This window comes from Anabas testudineus, chromosome 22 (genome assembly GCF_900324465.2).
Source record: "Anabas testudineus chromosome 22, fAnaTes1.2, whole genome shotgun sequence".
NCBI lineage: Eukaryota > Metazoa > Chordata > Actinopteri > Anabantiformes > Anabantidae > Anabas > Anabas testudineus.
The window spans coordinates 12,960,938-12,982,264 of NC_046630.1; the positions used below are offsets into that span (position 1 = coordinate 12,960,938).

General features: G+C 42.8%; 1 protein-coding gene across 6 annotated transcripts in view; it reads right to left on the reverse strand.

Annotated features, from left to right (window-relative positions):
• bcr (BCR activator of RhoGEF and GTPase) overlaps positions 1–21,327 on the reverse strand; it is a 58,377-nt gene that overhangs the window by 21,997 nt on the left and 15,053 nt on the right. For 5 of the 6 annotated variants that reach the window (XR_003297437.1, XR_003297436.1, XR_003297438.1 and 2 more), the window contains exon 2: positions 2,189–2,373. Coding sequence is in view for 3 of the 6 variants with exons in the window: in XM_026340134.1 (XP_026195919.1) it covers positions 2,189–2,373 (185 nt within the window). In the remaining 3 variants the exon portion in view is untranslated. Of the gene's footprint in view, positions 1–2,188; positions 2,374–5,019; positions 5,354–21,327 lie in introns of those variants that run through there. The other variant, XM_026340136.1, reaches the window with a different exon arrangement.

Consider the following 21,327-nt stretch of genomic DNA (forward strand, 5'->3'; position numbering starts at 1 on the left):
ATGCAGGCTGGTAAAAGAGCACCAGAATCACGGGAGTCCATTGGAAACATCAAAAATATTTAAAGCAAATCACAGGGAGAAAAACTTTAAAATGCACCCACAAGTTACTGAAGCTAGCAGAGGGGAGACGGGAGCCTTAAAGTGTTTATTCATCGTTTCAGAGCCAGACGGCTCCCCTAGGAAGTACTCACATCTCCAGACATATCATCTTTTATTCATCGCCGTGGCAACTAATGAGCCCATCTCTGGGTTCGGACTAAAAAAGGGTGTCTGCTTAGATTTCAGTAGTCTTAAAAAAACTAAACATTCTCCCAGTACATTTACGTAGATATGTGCGTCTGTGTTTTCATATCCAGTCAACAACAGCAACAACAATATTTCTCATCGCAACTCACACTTAAACCCTTTCAGAGGCTCTGACTAAAACGATTTAGGAATTATGATTTTGTTTCTGCTTTGTTTTTGCACGGATAAAGTTCACAGGGCACACACGAGAATCAATACAAACAGCGTTTATTTGACTGGTGTGCCGGCTCAGAGAGAAAGCGAGCAGCAGTGACTGGAATAACATCCTTCTTCATGTCTGTCTCTCGATCTCGCTCTCTTTCCCATGGAGCGAAGGAGCCTGTCAGCCCTCATAAACTCTCTGTGCCATGCTAGTCAGGAGAGAACCCTGTTCTACATTTTATTAACCTTTTTCAATTTGAATTTTTCATTTTTCAATTTGTTTGGGATCCTGTTCTGCCAGTCCTCACTCTGAAATGTCTAATGAGATTGCTTCCTATGTTTGTGTCTGCTGCTTAATGGAGCTGTCTCAGAATTATCCTGTGCTGTAGGAGAGAGACAGGTTGTTTTTTAAAATGCAAAATTACCTTTTTTTTTTTTTTTTTTTTTAAATGCACCTTATGCAGAGATAATTTCAGAGTCGGTGTCTGCACACCGACTTTAATTGCAAGAAAACAAAATATGCATGGCTAATTAGTTTTTGTGCAGATTATAGCAAGGCGAACTTTGATCTTTCCAGTTCTCCTAAACCACTGATTTTTGGACAATGATGCTTTAGCTCTGACTGGGCAGATAAAACAAATGACTGAGGTTGTGGCCTCAAGGTGTGCAGCCAGACAGGATGAAGAAGGGGAAATGAATGATTAATGAAGAACATGAGAAGGATTTGGTTATTAAATTAAGGGACCCATTATTTATTGGCAGATTCAAACCATCAATCAGATTGACAGGAGCTCGGTCGCCTGCTCACACAGTGAGCAGAAACTGAACGGGCGGATACTGCTGCTTGACCACTGATGTGATTACTTCCTCCAGGGGCTCAAGTGGACAGAGGCAGTATTAGCTTATTACATTCTCCCATGATACCTCTCTATCCTAATCAAACTAATTGCTGCAGCGTGTTCAGTTGTTACCTGCAAATTCTTCAGAGCAAAAAATAATGAGTTAAAGATGATGACAATTAGAAATAGTATAAATAAAATATATTAAATAGAAATAATTACATATAAATAATAAATACATATGGTTTAAGATAGACTGTTGCTGCAGCGTCTAGGTGCATTTTCATCTTTGCTGACGCCACGGTTTTGTGTGCGCCTCTCCATGGTAACGTCTAAGGAGCACCAGACGTCACAGATCAGTGGGTTTTTTGCTTGCAGACAAGAAAAAGCAAAGTAGGGAGGGTAAGAGGATGAAGGCAGTGACGGGAGTGATGGAGGTGATGGGTAATTCTGCCTAATACCGTGGATGAGAAAAAGCCGCACTCTTAACTGGGATGACTTTCTTCACCCGACTGAGCTGCTTTTGATGTAGGTGGTGGAGGTAGGTGATGTGTCGTCCTTCATCTAACCTTTCAAATGGAAGAGTTGATTTCTCATCAGCTGACACCTTTTGATGGAGCAGGATTGCTTTAAGAATAGATTAGCCCACTTCCTGCATTCTATTGAGGTCAAAGTAATTACCGGCCATTGAATGGAAACTTAATCAATTTGCAGAAATGTATAATCATATGTTTTTACATGCTTCCGTGGTAAACTGTGTTTTATTTAAAGGAGTTCACAGCTTGGGTTTATTTTAATCAGGGTTGCTGGCATCACCTAAACACAAATCTGGTGAGTAAATCTTCGTCTTTTATTGGACCATTTTTTTACCATTACTGAGACACTGTGGCGGGTGGACTGACCGACTTTGAGGATTCCAGAGATCCCGATGAGAGAGTATCCCGACTGCTGCGGCTCTTGGAACTGAGGTGTGGCGAAGACGACGGCGAGTCATCTATGTAAGGCAGGATGTCGTGGTGCCTCCGCTGCTCCTCCGCGCGGTCGGCATCGTAACCGTATGTGGGAGGGGTCCCAGTGAAATGACCATCTGGGATGGGAGAGAAGAAATCCTTAAGTTAAAATCTTTAGCACAAACACGTTTTGAGCTTTGTGCCAACGACCAAATTCATGCACACGTTTCTGCACTGCATTCATTTTTCAGAGGGGCGAAGGTGGAAAGATAGAATATAAAACTGGTATTTAGTGATGCTTTAACCTCCTAACTGTAGCAAAACATAACTTGAGTTAGTTTTAATCATGTCGACATGCTAATGCGATCTGATGTTATAGTACACGCCAGACAGGATCATGTCTTACATTTTCTGGTTGGCCTCATGCTCGGAGAAGGCTGTCACATATTGCAGAGTTAATTTCCAACACTAATTAATGCAGTTCTTGAAACTGGGGCACACAAAAAGAGTACCCCCCCCCCCCCCCCCCCCCCCCTCTCTACCACCCACACCCACACCCACCCACACCCACACCCACACACATCTTTGTTCATGCATTCATACAAAAACATAAAGCTTGGAGAGGAAGCACTTGAAAAGGCCAGCTACAAACTGGGTCAAGGTTCAAATAATTTGAACACTGGGTGAAGCATCTCCAGGGAAATTCTCAGCAACCTCCCCCTGACCTGCTTCTGCGCTCAGCACTATCACTTTCTCTACGGCAAAATAACAGCTCTGCTGGAACAAAGTGGTTTTGCCTGTGATTATGAGCGCTGCCCTTTACAAGGAGAGGTGGGAGAGTCGGAAAGAACAAGAAACAAAGGCCAGTGAAGCTGGACGCAAGCAGAGTTCAATCTGACTAGAACTGACTTGTGTTGCAGCGTCACACTCAGCGAGGCGACGCTTTCTGTTGAAAATTAAAGCTGTGGCTTCCACTAACCACGTTTTCGGCGAGGTATAATTATTCCGCTTCCAGAAAGAGAGAGTAGTCAGCAGTTCAGGGAAGCTGGTGTGTAACAGCTGAGGGGAAGACATCATGCATCTCTGAATGTCACAGAAGACCTTTGGCTCATCTCCTCCCACTCCTACATTCAACAGAGCCACGCTTCTCAGAAAGCTGGCTGGGCCTCCTCTCTGCTGACTCAGACTAATAACATGCCAGAGTCAAACACAAACACACACACACACACACACACAGTAAGAATACTCCTCAGCTCACAACAATTGTGATCAGTCTGTAGCTTCTTGAGCAGATCGGGCTGACACCCTCTTAAATGCCGCTCCTATACTTGTGCCTCTCTCTCTCTCTTTCGTTGGGATTTAGAAATCTTCTTTAGCTCACACCAGCACAAACACAGGCACACGCTCTGGATGTGACAGGCCATCAAGCGAGTGAAAAAGAGAGAGAGGAATAGAAATAATGATGCTGGTGTGTCCTGGGCCCGTCTGACCTTCAGTCCACCCACTGCTCACTTCGTGTACTCACTGCTGCCTGTGGGCTGCTGCCGCTGCTGCCCATCACGTCTGCTTTGGCCAGGCAAAGAGTGTGTTTGTGTGCAAACAGTCTCATCCCACAAATGCCCAAACTTGCAGCACACTACACATTCTTCATTCATTGTTGCTGTTAGTTTGTTTGAACAAGTGTGTGAACTCTTTGGCATTTCATGGTTTTCTGCATTCTTTTATCATTAAATGTGATCTGATCTTCATCTAGGTCGAGAGTATTAACAACTTTAATGTGCCTAAATAATAAAAAGATTCCGATTAGAGTCAGGTGCTAGCATAAGACAAATATGTTTTCTTGCCACTTTATATAGTACGCTGTTATTTATACTACATTTGACAGAATTTGTGTTTCTTATGTTCCAGTGTTAATAATATTAACCTTTATTCTTGTGATCTTTTCTGTGCTGTTCCCATCATAATAATTTAGGTTAAACTGTTTATTATATACTGAATATTCAGCCTGTAGGTTTGTGTTTATACACCAGACTGTAGCTATTAGAACCAGATCCAACCTTTCAGGGACTCTTAAGAATATCAATCATTTTAACAAAGCAAGACAGTACAATGTTTAAAACTTCATCGCTTGTAAAAATGCAGGGTGTGGATGTAAAAAAAACAATAAAGGAAAATGAATGAGTGCCATCCTGACATGTTTTTCTTCTTTTTCCCTGACCCCACCCCTGTGTATTAATATAAAAAAACATCATACTTTATCTTTAGCTGACATTTAGAAAAACACATTCCCCATCTCTTTCTCCAGGCTGTTAGACAAATGCAGGATTCATATTCATCTTCATTCCACCTTGCTTTGGAAAAAACAGTGTCACTGGAAACCCACCGAGGGTGTGTATGCATATGTATGTGTATGTGAAATGGCTTAGTGCCTACACAACCCTGAAGCCAAAAACAGTGAGCACTGAAACAACAATTTCAGGGGAATAGCCAACGCTTGGTTTAAAAAAGCAGCAGAGACACAGAGCTAAAACCACAATTATGAATAATAATGATTAACTGGAGATAAAATGAGGTTACATGAAATGCCAAGTGAATCACCACAGCACAGGCTCTGACTTCTGGGGAATGTATGTCTCTAAGGTCCCTGCTCTTCACAAATAAGACCACACGATCCTCTTTTATAAACAGAGGTTTAATATACATCAAAAAAATATAAGTCTGCTAATAGGAGTGCTTTTTAAAGTGCTCTGGGTTATGTTTAAAAGATCTTAACATATTATTACCTGTAATGCACATGTAGAGCATGTGTGTTCATGACCAGTAGTTTCCAATGGGGGAGGGAGCTTTACAAGTCTGTTAATGGGTCACTATAGCCTGTGGTCGTCAAACACTAGGCCTCAGTGTGTCTGACCTCATCTCAGCCCAGACGCTGCTTCTGACGTCGCCTTGAGTCAGTTTTCTCCCTCATGCCTGCCTCTCACGTTCTTTGTATGTGCGCTCCAGCATCACGCATGTAACTTCCTCTTTTTCCCGATCTGTGTCTCCCCTTGTGTTTCTCCCCCCCGAGAATGGGTCGCTTGTGTTTCTACCGAACCAGCAGGCCTCGTCATCCGCGCGCCGCTCGAAGATCTGCATCTTCCTCTTCCTGCCCTGCCTCACCACTTTCCCCTCCTCTCTTGTCTCCCAAAAAGTCCCCCCTCAGGAAAAGAGTAATTGTGACGCATGTGCTCAGAAAGCAAGTAAATAAAACACACACACACACAGACTAAGGTATTTCACTCCAAGAAACAGTCAACCCATTGATTTCTTCCTGAAGCTACAGGCAAATACAACAATCAAACTCTGCTTCCCAAAAAAGAAAACACACACACACACACACACACACTCCTATAAAATGTTTACAAGGAAACAGTGTTTGGGAGGAGAACAGGTATTTTTCCTGCTGCTTGTGGAAACTACAACCAAACAGGGAATAGCTGGTGCTCTAACACCATGGGAACACTTGGGTCTTTCCAAAACAATATCACGGCCAGGGCAGGGGTATCGGGTCAGGTGACACAGATCTGCTAACAGGACGTCCTATATAATGGAAGAGTTGGGGCCATAGCAACGCAAATTTGAGGTTTGAGTAGATTTTTTTTGGTGTAAAATGTTTAATTGGTTTAATTTATTCTTTCCTGTAGATGCCACATTGTACTGAGTGGTCATTTTGAAATCCCACTCAACACAGTGTTTCTTTCAGACTAATTGCTCTCGTCTCATGCTGTATTCTCTCTATATTCTTATACCTCTTAATTAAGATTGAACTCCAGTCTTTCATACTCTGCCCTTTTCTTTCATGGCATCTGTTTTTCCATTTTGTCCCTTTTGTGTTCTCAGTTATAATGGATATCATCAACACATACTGTTGTAGTATGAATAATATCTTTAAAGAATAAATGGGCTAACCATCTCTTTGTCTCACTCATTCTCCACATACAAGGATTTTAAAAGTTTAACACAGATAAACTGTGGCCAACAGGCAGAACAAACAGTTGCTGTCTACCACTCCGTTTGGAGGATGAGTAAAGCAGTGGTCACGATCAAAAACAAGGAAATAATCCACTGTTAAGACAGAAATGAAAATGAAAATTACTACAATGAGAAAGAAAACAATAAATAACAATCAAGGCAGAGACAGTGTCAGGGTGAGAGCCATGAAATCAGAGCGAGTGGGGGAGTGACTCTCAGTGGAGGCATAAGATATCCTCTATAGTGAGAGCTGTCTCTCCATCCCCCATCATGCTTTTCACTCAGCATGGGTATCATAAATCTGCCCTTGCTGCTGACGCTTTGATTAGGCTACGGGAAGAGGCCAGTCATCCTAACACTGCCAATATAACCCCACCTCTAGGTCCCTCTCTCTCTCGCACACAGACACACACATGCAGAGCTACAAATACCCTAACCCTAGAAATTGACACACTCAATACCTTACCTTAAAGGCCCACCCAGCCCCACAGGATCCTAATTTTAGGCTGCAATACTCACATTCATCTTTCTTTATCCAGTCATTTATGGAAACAGAAGAATAATGGTGTGTTTAAATAGCTTCGTCTAACTACACCCTAAAAAATCTGATTAATATACAATCTAATATATATATATATAGAGAGAGAGATATGCAACACTGCTAACTAAAGCAGCTGTTGTTCAAAAGACAGAGACGGAAACTCTTTCACCGAGTTCCTCCATCCTCTAAATATCCAATATAGAGACAATTTAGCGCCGGAGAGAGGGAGCTGGAGGACAACTGTGGAAACTAAAGTGACGCCTCAGCTACAGCCTCGCTGCGTGAGACAGACGCCGTCAGATGAACTTGAACACAGCATTTCTCCTGTAATCCCCTTGCGACTGCACGGGCACTTCACAGTAGTCAATTTGATAAATGTCACTATCTTGTCATGTGAGGGCAGAAGAACAGCCACACTGTTTACTGCACAGGCGCCTCTATTGTTCAACTCCTCAGCATGTGCAGTTTGGGCACGTGCGCGGTGTGTCCCCCCCCTCACCGTCTCTGAAGATGTGACTATGAAGACACCTTAGTGAGCACAGTGGACACTTTGTATCCCTCACAGAAACCAATTAGTGTGACTAGATTGGGAAGCGAAATGACTCTCATGATGAACTCTGAAGGCACTGTTCACAGGACTGCTGTGTAAAAGTGTGTATTGTCCTACAGGAATGACTACAACTAAACAGGCAATGTGTGTTATTCTATAAATTAATTCTTATATTTCCATTGCTCCATTGCAGGGATTTTTTGTCTACTCCATTTATCACAAATACAATTTCGCCAATCAGTCTCGGCCTACTGTGTTCCCGCCTCCTGGCGTTATTAACATAGTCAAGTTGAGAAATTATAATAAACCAATTTGCTTCCTGGAGTTAATCTCTTTGCCTCAGCGTTGATAATCTCTGTGGAAACGACCCAGCAGCAGCAGCAGAAGCCGGTCTCAGTTAAAAAGCTGGGATGATCGCCAAATCAGGGACAAAACAAACAGCGCCCCCTGCACTGATGTTACCGTCCCTTTTTCTCAGCATGAAGGGATGAGAGATGGAAAAAATATGTTCATACTGTGACCTGAAATCACACCGTCAGAGAACAGAGGATATTGCATGTTGTTATGTGTTCTCTGTGGATTCACCATATTATAGTTTGTGCTACGAGCTCTTTCTGATGTTTGTGTTTTTAACTGCCCAACAAATGCTGTTTCACATGTTTCTCCATATGCTCCACTCAAAAAAACGTATTTTCCTTAGTGCTGTTTTACTTGATGTTGTTTTCGCTTTGCCAGATAATGCACATGCAGACGCAAGGAAGTAATGTCCAAGTGAGCCCATGTGTTAATACAGCAGGTAGGTGTCTAGAGGATTCACAGTGTTCCCTCTCAGTCAATACACTCAGTACAGCACCAGAAAGTATAGGAAATATTTATCATGCTTTCTGATGTTGTATCACGCTTCTCTTCAGGGGTTCTCTCCAGGGTTTTATTCTTGGTGCTTTATTTTACCAAGGATTCAGATTGTGAAGGCATCTTGCATCTTATGATGAGAAGTGTTTCCAGTAGTTTGTTGCATAGATAGATCATTGTGATGAGTCATGGGAAAGTAGACAATCAGACATAAAACATAAAAAATGATTTGATAAGTGACGGTTATTTGACAGCATATATACGGAGAGAAATGACCAAGACATATAGATAACATAATTACAGTAGGAAGAATAGCATGTACACACAACCAATCATATAGACAGTCCCTGTCTGTCAGACAGAATGACATATCATACCATATGTCGCATCTTGTGGGTTGTCTCAGCCTCCCTTGGTCCTGTGTGTTTTACATCCTCCTCTGTTTCAGTCTACCTCTCTCTCCTTCCTGCTGCCGCTTCCTTTGATCAAGCAAGACTTTCGAGGAGAGCACTCTCTCGTCTCAGTGGACAAACGCTCAATATACACTTACACGCACGCACGCACGCACACACACACGCGCACGCGCACACCCTGGTCTACCCTCATCCTGCCAGACAAATCTTTGATTCCATAAGCGCCTGTCGTGTCTTCTCTGTCAAGCGCTAAAGTCATTAGGAAAGAGACTCATTATCACGACCCCTGAAGCATTATGGGGGAAATAAGCGTTCAAATTGCTGCAAGATCACACAGAGACTCTGATTAATAATACAGCATGCTAAATTACCAGCTCCGCTCGGGAACATGGCTGGCCCCCGAGTAGACTGCAGCTTCTACTGACACAGATAGTTGTGTATTAGGTTGTTAAGTCAGCAAATGTTAAGACTTTGGATGTTTTACTGTAAGGGAGAGATGATGGTCACTCTGCTGCATATGAAGAAGGTAATAACGATAATAACACGTTATATGTGCAACGCTTCACTACACTCCTCCTCTTCACCTCTCTTCTCTCTCTCTCTGTCCTTAGATTAACACGTTAGGATGCTCACATGAACAGATATAGGCCAAATCCAACAGTTGACCAAAGGTAATAACTAAAGAGATCAACAGACCAACACGCCGACACTAGTGCTGCTAGTAAAAAAATAAATAAATCACAGTGGGTTTTCATGCATTTGTTGCTGGAGGCATCAGGCACTCAAAGCCCCCAGCAGAGCAAAGGTCACAGGTTAGAGGTTAACGTATTGCATGGACAAGTACAAAGGTCACATGGGTTTTGTGTTACTATGTGTCTTCTAAATGTGTATCCGTGTATGCAGGAAGAAAGGGAGCTGAAATCCAGTTAGCAAGCCTTGAAATCTTGAAAACACTCAACTGGACCGAAGCCAGTCGTGAAATAACAATATACAACTAGATAGAAATAAATAGAAGTAGATGTGAAAAATGCAAAATATCAACATGATGTGTAGTGGGTGGGTTTGTTTTGCTTCCATAAGCCAAGTACAAAACCAAATACTCTTTTTCATTTGGCTTTTTTCTAATAAATATTACTCCTTAGCTTTAACCACAGTGCTTTTTCTTCTTCCCATCTGTCCGTTGATCCTGTGCTGAAGATTTTAGGGCCATACATCAGGACAGCAGCCGTTCTCCACATGTCATTTGGCTCCATCTCCGCTCTAACCTGAACCCACGCACGTTTGGAAAACACATCAAATCATTACCTGAATGAAGTTTTTTTCCTCTCACATGTCAAATGTGTGACAGATAAGCTGACACTTACGAGTGCACTGGCCCTACTTGTCATCTGGATATGATTTGAGATAATATGTCGACAGTCGGATAAGATGCATGACAGAGCAGTAATCAGTGACAGGCAGCAAATAAAAGGTAGATTATCTGTGTGACAGACAGGTGTTCAGCAGGGGTCTAATTACTACTGACACGTCTTTTCAGTCAAAAATGGATCACTGTTGACTTTTGTGCCACATCACTTTCCGATCCATGAAATTTAACAATAGCTACAACTGAGATTGCTATTGCATTTAGAGTTTCTAAGATTACTGAGAAATACGACACAATCACTAATCCAGCGTATTAATATAAACATATTTCAACTGCATCATTCATACAGTTCAAGTGGTGGAAAGCAATTAAGAACATTTATTCAAGCACCGGGTTCAAGGTTTCTGTGCCTGAGTTCCATTTTAAGCAACTTTTTACAGGAACACAACCACAGCAACCACATATTTCTGCAGATTTTGATTATTACCAAATTCTAACAATGAACAAATGAGTTATGATGTATTATTAAAGATTGAGCAACAGTATGATGTATAGTCCTTCACTGGAGATAAAGCAGTGGCACTACTCGGAGCAAGAAAAATATCTTCTTCCTCCACTAGTAAAACTAAACTAGTGTAAACTAGTAAACTATTAAACACCCATGCTGACCGAAACTGCAGCATATCTTATTTCAAATTGTGCAGTTCATGCAGAAGGTTTCTATTCGGCGTTTATGGTATTATTTCATCTCATCACTCCCATTACATCCCCAGCGCCTTGTGATGCAGGTAAAGTGGTCTCCTGCTGCTGTCACTGCTGAGATTGTCTCTAAGCAGCCAAATCAAACCCCCCAGAAGCTCTGCCAGGCTTCTCTGCCAAACAACTGCACTTCTGCCACTCCATTATAAACTGAAGTCATTTTTATATAGTGGATATACTTCAGTGGTTTAGAGTATTCATATATTGACATCCAATCATTAATATGGCTAATTAAGATATATGACACTGAGAGTTAAAATGAAATGTCATGTTTTTATGTGGGAAAACCTGGATGTGACACATTCTGAGGCAGGAAAATTCAAAAGTTACTAGTGGGATTCTGGTTAGAGCAGCAGTAGTGATGATTTACTGTGTTTGATTGGACGTTTAGGAGTGTTCAATTAATTTACTGCATGTGTCTATGTATTCAGCCATCTGGTACACTATGAGATACTGACTGAGGATACAGTTCCTTTTTTTTGGTATGACATCAACATATATCCCACCTGAAAACAAAGTGAAAGCACGGTACTCAGTTTACCTTAACACTGCCCCCCCCCCCCCGGTCTCCCTGCAGTAACTCTTATCATCAGCAAACAGCAGAACGAGCACAAAAGGCCCCAGTCTGCCTAATCTCTGGTCAAACACAAGCAGCAGCATCATCGCTGCTCAGGGCAATAAACTGCTGCTTTATGTCGGAGCTGTTCAGGGGGACACGCGTTAGGACGGGCCGTAGAGATTTGCCAAATCCCGTCTCCAGGGGAATTGTTGCCTGGGTTACCACAGCCAACAGGAAGAGCATTTCATTTCTGATTAGGTAACCTGTCAGGGTACAGAAGAGGCTTTTATTCATGCTACTTAAGACATGTAACCAGGAGGAATTAAGTATCAGGCTAATTTCTGAGGAAAGGTTTTATTTGTTTAATCTAACAAACACTGCAAATTACTTATGCACGCGTGGATCTAACCTGGGTCTGCCACATCAGTTGTTTCTTCATGACTGTAAAAGCTGCTGTACCATGAACAGTTTTTCCTACAACTGAGTCATCAATGTTATGGTGAGCTCCACAATAGACACCACCATAAGGAAAGCCTTCATTTCAACATCCTTTCAATGCAATTCTCACCCCATCTGGTTGCCATGGAATTTCCATGGCCTATATCTGTTCTTCTTTAATCTTCTCCTCCTCCCCCCTTTTCTCCTTCCACCTCTTTAAACTGGCACTGGGCCGGTCTGTCTGTCTGTCTGTCTGTCTGTCTGTCTGTCTGTCTGGCAGCTTCAAGCATCCCAGCATCAATTACCTGAACCCAGCCCTCACGTATTCCCATAATGGCTCTAAAGCCTACACACACACACACAGTTCCAACATATGCCTCGCCCCCACACACACAATGCCTGATCATATACACACTCACGTACTAGAAAATAACCACACTTTCAAAAACCTACAGCAGACTCTGAGCCTTTCCCTTTTTATACAAGCACACACACATTTTCGCAAAATGAGGACACGGAATAATTAGGCAGATGGAAAAAAAAAAAAAGACACTAATTTCAATTATCTAGTTTCCTCTGGCTGTCTGGCTGCTGCCGTTTCTTGAAGGTTAAAGGTTCAGCTCACCACAGACTCTGCAACTTAGTCATCAGGAACCAGTTTTCCATGTGATTTTAATGTTTTTACACGGGCCTTCGAGGATTTTTGACAGATTCCAGAGGATACTTGTAATGTGAAGACCAACGAATGGCAAGTGGCCAAACCAACTGCATGGCAGTTCTCCTCTCTACGCGTCTACATCAGGAGTGAGATAAACATCTTAGCGAATGAATGAAGCAACCTGCTCCCAATCCCTCGCTCCCACCCCCCAAATCCTCCCAGGTATTTATTGGATGTGTTCAGTCTAGGCCCAGTTTCCTTGGCAACAGGACCCAGCAGAGCGACACAGGAAGCTCTGAATATACCTGTTTATGTGTGCATGCTCTTTTTTTTGCTGCCCTCTTGAAATGCAGGTAAACTGTCCACCTACACGCCTACACATAAACACGATTTAAAATAGGAAAAATGTTCAAAAGCTTATGTTCAAAGCACTTTCACGACCTCACACTTCACATCTAGGGTCTAGTGAAAAGACACCAGATGTTGGGTCAGTCAACAATTGTTGATTACAGTGGAAAAGCTATTTCAATCTCAGTACAGTAGATCAGATGAAAAAACACAAGTAGGTTAAGTGCATCAGCAATATAAGTTTACATTTGCATTCAAACTACCCTCATTATAAGCAACTGCAGTCAGCTTGTGCGTGACAACGAACAAGTCAAGCCTGCAGAAGTTTGTCTGGTGATAATTTGTGACCACTACTCGAGAGGATGCAAAAAATAAAAAAAAAAAAAAAAAAAAAGGAGCACGACTGAGATCAAGCCAGAAAGAGAAAAACAGAGAGGAGGGAGCTGAGACGAGATGAGATAGGAGCTTCTCAAAAGCATTAACTGCTTAGAGAGAGATGCTGAGGGAGGCCCTGTGAATTAGAGTGCTTCTTCTGTGGCGCCTCGAGGGAGGAATGATATATTCAATTTGGGTTAAAAGAATGCGTTTAGAAAGCAAACACTCTAACGGGGCCCGGTGCGCATGCAACACACGGATTGGAGGATTGACGCCTTTTCCTGGGTTTTCTTCTGCTGGATGGTAATTGAGAGATTCGGGGGGTTGGGGCTTCTACTGAGGCAGATCAAGGCTACAAGCTGTCACTGAAAACTACAAACATGGCCACATAGGGCAACTGAGTGTCACTCAAAACCACAAATGCCGGCTAAAGCGACATCATATGCCGTTCCCTCCCTGAAACTTCATCTCCACCTCTGATGCTTCACTAACTCCACTCTCTCTCCTCCTCCTTTATTGCCCCTCACGCCTTTTCCTCACATTTCAAACTTTCGGCTAATCATTTCATTGCTCCCCTATGCGTCTACTCTCCTTTCCTGTCGGCCCCTCTTTCTCTCCGGGGTGGTGACTGATATTGAGGTGCCAGTTACACACTCTGATAGGGTAACATTAGCCTGCTTATGTAACAACACACTGCAAGCAGCGGAGTGCACGGAGCCGCAGGTTGTCGAGCTTCTCATATGCATGCACGGGTGTACGCCCACAGGTGTCGTTTAACTATCGTACATTATGAGAGAGCAGTGGAGCATATGAGCACTTTTGAAGCTTTTTCCTACAGGCAATGAGAAAGTTAATATTGGTTTTGCTCTGCTGTACAGTACCAAACAATTTCACTCGAATAATGCCGCAACCTATTTGACTCTGTATGTAATTCATAGAGAGATGGAGTCAAAGCGGTTCCTAACCCTAAACCTAAAAGTAGCCCCTTTTACAGACAAACAGAAAAAATTTAAAACTAAATGACACATATACAGATACATAGACAACATACATCAGGAGAAAATGTGTCACAGAGTGAAGGGAAACATGCGTCGCAGGTTCTTGTGCTCATTCAGACAGCAGCATATTTCCCCATGGAGCATTGGCGTTTTTCAACTGTGTGAAAAAAAGATCCACCGAGGTGTGTGTGCGTGTGTGTAAAGTGACGGGAAGGAAAGTGCAGGTGGGGGGGGTGGGGCAACTCCTGATGGAAATGATGCACAGCAATGCTGCATGGTTTCTCGACCACCAGACAGTCACTGCAAAGAACCGCAGTCCCACATGCTTATTACTTCCCAAGGACAAAGCAGGGGAGCCACACACACACACACACACACACACACACACACACACAAATGCCCGCACAAGCATGACCTCACATGGAGCAGAATGTACCACAAGGACACATGAAGGCCATCTATCAACACTGAGGCATATTTGTGTACAGATGTGTGTGTGTGCGTTGCATCAGCTTGATTGTGTTTCATATTCTTACTTCCTCATCAACACACAGACATGTAGAACCACTAAACCCCAGATGACCCAAAAAAAGAAGGCAGACACAGACAGTACACTGGAAGAACAAAAGAGTCATTTTGTCGCCATCCCTGTGAGGCGTCTGACAATGAATCGAGACGGTCTACCCGCTCCGTGTGTGTGTGTGTGTGTGTGCGTACTCATGTTGAGCAGTGCAACAATGCAGAGGAGCAATGTCCTGCTGCCACTGAACCCAAACTATTTCTGCCTCCAAACCCAGAATATCAAACTGCAGAGTAGCTGCAGAATACATGCTATTCAGATTCAAATTACAATACAACATTCATAAAGGAGGCATTTATTGCAGGGCTGCTGACAGCGTTCACGTTTGACATGGTCTATCTAAATAAAATGGTGCTCAGCAAGCAGAGTAGAGCTTAAAAGTTCCTGTTCTTCACAACACGTTCAACTGAAATGTATGTACAACAGAAAGAAAAACCTTATAGGATGAGAACAACAACCACACAAAGAGGTAAATCCAGTATATTAAGCAAGCAAATAAGAGTAAGGAAGAAAGAAAAACCTGTCAAGTAATTTTACATATACATTTTTAAAGCACAGAGCTGCTGCATGTCTGCTCACTTATATAGCAAACAGTGACCCACGGTGATGAAGATGATGGGAAAGTCATTATGCAACCGAAGCACAGCAGCACATCACTGCGATTAGATGAGCCAGCTGCTAATTAAAGAGACTGGACGCAGCTCAGTCGCACGTTGTTTTCAGCAGCACTGGAGCGAAAGGACACTCAGGGGAAAATGACTGGTTTACATAAGAGCAATGGATAGATGGATGGATAGACAGACAGATGATGATGGTGATGATCAAACTTTAGTTGAACAGTAAGCATGCCTTAAAAAAAAAGCTGCGATTCAAAGTGCTGTACAGAAGACTACCGAACTCATAGCAGTGCCGATGACATGAAGCAAAGACGAGATCTAACACATATTAAATAAACACACATCGCACAACAGTGACACATCAACACAGGCTAATGCACGAAGACACACAAACACAGCGCGGAGGAGAGCTGAGGACACACTATATGAGTATTTTTAGCATTTCTGCTCTGCTTGAGCCTAAAAGAAAAAAAAACCTCTTCCAGACTCTGATTCATCATAATTTTATTTTGTTGCAGAATTTGCTACGTTTGAATACCTTTTTACAGCAAGAGAACACGAGCATGTTTACTGACCATGCTCTTTTCTCTTTGGACTGTTGCTCAACGTGAACCTTTTTGACCTTTCTGACCAAACTCTCTCTCATAGCTACTCTAAAAATAGCTGGATTTCGAGCTCACAAAAACAAGGAAGCAAACCTGTAGCCTATATACTATATGTAAGTCATTTAACAAATCATCTCTAGAAACCATAGAGCAGAGCGTCAAAAAAAAAAAAAAAAAAAAGTTACAAATTGGCTTGAAATAGAGCCGTGACCTCAAGAACAAAAATGAAATTAAAGTGCGAGTCCCCAAAGGTTCTCAGCTCATAGCTCAACTCTGCAGAGCCGCAACGCAGCGCAACTATTCCCCTGAGGGCGCTGTGTGCTCCACTAATCTTCCCGCCCGAGCGTCGGACTGATGGAGAAAGGAAGGAGACGAACGAGGTTGATAATGACAGTGTGGGCATCCGTGTCTGTGTCTTGTTCCTACACACATGCGGTATCCTATAGCCTATATATGTAACTGTACCTCTGTGCATGACTGTTAAGTGATCCAAGATGGTGCCACAGCACAGTGCTGTAGTGTGATATGACATTTCACTGCTCAGAATCAGAGAATCAGCTGAGACAGGTGGTCACATCAAATCAGTCCCTCTAAATATAAATGATTTTTATAAACAACAGCTTCCATCTGTAGCTGAACACACCATGTTGTTGCTGAAGTGAATAAGATCAGCTCTCACCAGACAGATACAATGAGTCATAAGACATACTGTGTCTGAGTTAATAGTACTCCACACACAGTCAAGAGCCACAACTTCAACCACAAAAACACATTTTACTTTGACAATGTCTGTTCTGGGGTGGGAGATTATTTCATGTTTCACAAAGCTCTTATGATTTTTTTAGTCTTAGTCTGGGTTTGGTTTTGTATATTTTCCCCATTATATTCACTCACACAATCTGTTTGAGACCATTCATACGATAATCTGTGAGTAACCTTTCAAATATGCCATACATCATAACTGAATTATCTCCCTGACCAGCTTTTACAGTGCACACACAGAAGCACTTAACGAGAAACACACCTAACCGACTTGTCTGTTCATTAAATAAGACCAACACAACAAAACAGACATGCACGCAGAGGGGGCAGTCTCCCCGTCTCTGCTGTACATGAATATTTCATGATAAGAAGCCAGAAAAGCAGCAAGTCAAGAAGTGTTTTCTGTTAAGTTTGAAGGTATTATCCAGAAAGCAGACCTGTGAAAACAGCACAGATTGCTAAATGGCTGATTACCCAGCATGTCATTAGTGTGTGTGTGTGTGTGTGTGTGTAAGTGTGTGTGTGTGTGTGTGCTGCCATTCCTCCCTATCAGCCAACAAAAGCAACCTGCACATAGAGACCTGTCTCGCTGACAGTTGGCAGAAACAGATAGCACCGTGCTACTGTCAGGATATCAGAGAAACACACAGAGCAGGGACCCCACACAAACACAAACACTTCAGTGTGTCAGAGGAGACGTCTGCCCGAGGATCCAAGAATTTACGCACACGTGTGTGTGTGTGTGTGTGTGTGTGTGTGTGTGTGTGTGTGTGTGTGTGTGTGTGTGTGTGTGTGTGTGTGTGCTGTCATACAGGTGGTGGAAGGACGTGCAGGAAAACACTGATTCAGCTGTGGGGCATAGAACCAATTAACCCAAATTAGTGACAAAAGTGTAAAGACATGTAGTATTTAGACTTGTGGTTTTGTGAGTAACACTCAGAGAGGCTAAACACGGATTTCCCCTGTACTACAAAGAGGGGAAGAAAGGATGAGCAGAACAAACATTAAGTCACGAACGCTTTCAATCACTCTGGTTTGTCTGTATTTCTGTTAATCAGGAGATACCATCTTAGATGAGGGTGGCGTGGGGAAAGAATTGGTAGCTTCCAGCTTCAGTAACTCGCACTCAGCTCGACACGTGAATGAATCTCACGCCCTCTTCAGCTGCAGCGGCCAAAGTAAGCAACCTTTTAGCATGGAGCCGTGCGCCCATGGCAATGAGCCTGAAGCCATCCTGAGTCAACCAGTGGTCAAGGGCAGACAGAGAGAGAGAGAGAGAGAAGTGGAGAGAGTGAGAAAACCATTATCCATTGAGAAGCTGGACAAAGGACGGCGGGACCTCGCCACACTCGAGTGACAACAAATAATAGCCCCTCCCCACCCAAAAATGGGACAGGACCCTCAAGTGACCCACTTTTCACCATTAGTAGACCAGTGACACCCCAACTGCACACCACAATGATCACCAAGTCACCCATAGCTATGTGCAGATGTAGGTGTGTGTGTGTGTGTGAGGGAATGAATGTTGGCAGAGACAAGGAGGGGCGTGGGAAAGCGGCATGTGCCTCAGTTCGTCTTCACTTCCTGCTATATCTCTGACAGCTGTGCCCTTTCCCCTTGTCAGTCTGGCAAAGCCGTGAAGCATCAGTCCTCCTAAATTGTCTGCAACTGCAGGTAAATACCATTTTCACCATTAGACAACATGCCGAGTGTGGCTTTGACTCATCAATGAATTGTTTCATATACAATGTATAAAAAAAACGAATATAATATAATATAATATAAAAGAGAGAAAAGCAGGAAGTAATCAAAAGCACTATTCAGCAAAAGCTGCCAAATAACCTCATTATTCTCAGAGGCCTTTCAGCCACATCCAGTCTGGTTGCTTTTCTGCCGCTTCAGCAACGTTTCACATTTATCTGTGCGCACCGTGAGTAACCCGAGAGCTACATTACCCGTGAGAAAAAAAAAGAAAAGAAAAGGAAAGATGGCGTGGAGACATATTAAACAGGTGAGGCAGGGTGTGAGGGCCTTCTGAGGGTGATTCAGTCTCTAATTGAAGTCATCAATAACACAGCGCACAGGTCTCCGAGCGATATCGGGGCGGGGGGGGGGGCTGACAAGCTGTCCGCAGTCCACAAATTCTCTTTTATCACACGTATGGACACACACACACACACACACACACACACACACACACACACACAGGGGCCTGTAACGTGTCCTTGTTGTAGTCTGAGGCTGTGTATTATCAGCAGCATTAGGCTCCTTACAGGAATAGTTCACAACTATAATGACTCACTGCAGTATGGTTATTTATTATTGATATATTGTTGGTGCCTTTTCATTTACTGCTTTTTCCTTAGCGTAAAATATTTTTTTCGACAACAACAACAACAAAAAAAGCCCCTGTAACAGCATTCGTCCATTCGCTGCAACAGATGTGACTAAGATCCAAATTAGTACCTGCGTTATCCAGATTGTGTCTTTAACAACCATATGGGACCCAGGCTTGTTTTGTTTGAGTCACCAACAGCACATGTCTTAAATATGCTTTAACAGGCCGAGCAGCCTCCAGAGCTGCTTCTGCTTACGTTGTGTCCCAGTCTGAAAATACTTCACAGCCCTTGTTCTGGTGGCGGTTGCTCTTATGGCTGCGAGCCTTTTATGGCTCTTTCTTAATCATCTGATGAGTTTATTTTAAAATCTGTTTTGCCCTCTTTTTATTTTTTCTCTCTCTCTCTCTCTCTCTGTCAGTTGATGTCCCACGCCTTGAAATTACGCTACCAGACTGAAAATAGACTTGCTCCCAGTCAGACGAACGCGGACGAAGACACGCACGTAAACACGCATATATAAAAACCTCGAATGTGACGTCGCCGTCCCCATTGTTCCTTCTGTGAAATGTTCCGCCTGAGATCCATGAATCAGCCTCACGCAGACAAGCGGAGAGACTGTGACAGTGTCAAAATATAGCAGCGCTGCCTACATCTGACTCAAACCATTAGCAGAAGTATCTCTGCGGTCGTCCAGCCTCCACCACCAATAATTACCACAATAAGAAACATACACATCAGAAATAAAAATGGCCAAAGCCGCACAGTTGTTGTGTGATATTTTCCAGACTCTTTTTCCTCATATTTCTGGCTACAGCTATTATGGCCATGTTAACTTTGGACTTGCTACCTCTGTCGAAGGGATTTGGGACACTCTTGCAAAACTAAACGTGTCTTAAAGTGTTAAAGTTGTGTGTAATGCTCGTTTCCACCGGTGACAAGTGGCTAAAAAGGTACTGCATAATCAATGAAGCATTCAAATTTGAGCAGACTGAAAAGCTTATTTTGTATTTAACTAGTTCTGCTTATCACTGCCACTCAACTCCTGCTCTGCTTCCACTTCAAAGTGAGTTAAAAATAGGTCTGAACAGTGAGATGACACTTTCTGCTTTGCAGAGAGGGAGAGAAGGATAATGGCTTTTTACTGACAGATACAGTTGCTCTCTTTTTCTCCAGGGGTCTGGCACTGGGGTGAAAACGACAACAGTAAATGGCCCAAAGTCAATGGGAATTTGTGCCCCTCAGTCACAATCAGTCCATATGTAATTAGAACTAATTGTGTCAGTGTAAAACACCATTTGACATGAATTTAGTTTTACATAGAAGTTAACTGCTGACGTTATAAGATTTACTGCATGTGAAGTCAGATGGAGACATTCTGCTAAGTGCTAAGTGTTGTATCCTTCAGAAACTAGATTATAGGATCTGTGATATAACTCTACAAAATGTGTAGCTTCACCATGTTCTCAGAGGACTTCAGTGTGAGCGGAGGAACGCACAAGGTCAGTCTGTCAAAGGCAAGATGCATTTTTAGCCTCACAGGGACGAAAAGATTTTCAAACTTCGTGTTTAAATCTTTCCGCTCAGCTGGAGAGAGATGGTATAAGCCAGCAAGTCTGTGACTGTCAGCAAAGCACATGAAACAATAAAATGCTGCACTGCCAATTAATTCACTTACTGTACATAAGCGCCGCAACTGAGGCGTGAATTTACGTATTAACGTACAGTGATGGAGAGATACAAAGAATAAACACAGAGACGTATCTGTGCAGGAGGGAAAGAAATGCAAGAGGACATTTCCATGTATTACAGTAGTGTCTGTTAATCTTGTCCATTTTAAATGAACCTTTGTATTCCAGCCAAAAACGCTCAGTACATTAAGGCAACATAAAACATACTCTACACTGTAATTATTCTAAAATATAATCTACACACAGTCAATCACAGTGAATTTCTCAGAGACCCTGGGAGGATTTGTCCCACAAATCATCTTGCACGCAGACACACTCACAAGTGGAGGAGATTTAGTAACTATGATCAACACTCCAGCTGACAGAGAAAGGCTGTAATTCTCCCGCAGTATTTCAGGAAAGGTGCCACTTTAGTCATGAGAGAGACAGGCTGTTTTGCACTTCCTCTTCAGATTTTCTAGAGAATTGTTTCCAGCATGTACAGCACATGTGTCTGTTGTCTGTGAACACGTCTGTCTTAATGCAGTTTTCCTTTGGTCCTCACATGCAACTCACAGTCACAGACACATCCACAGTTCTGCTCCTGTGTCGTTTCTCGTGTCGCTTTCCCAAATGGATTGAAACAGCATTCA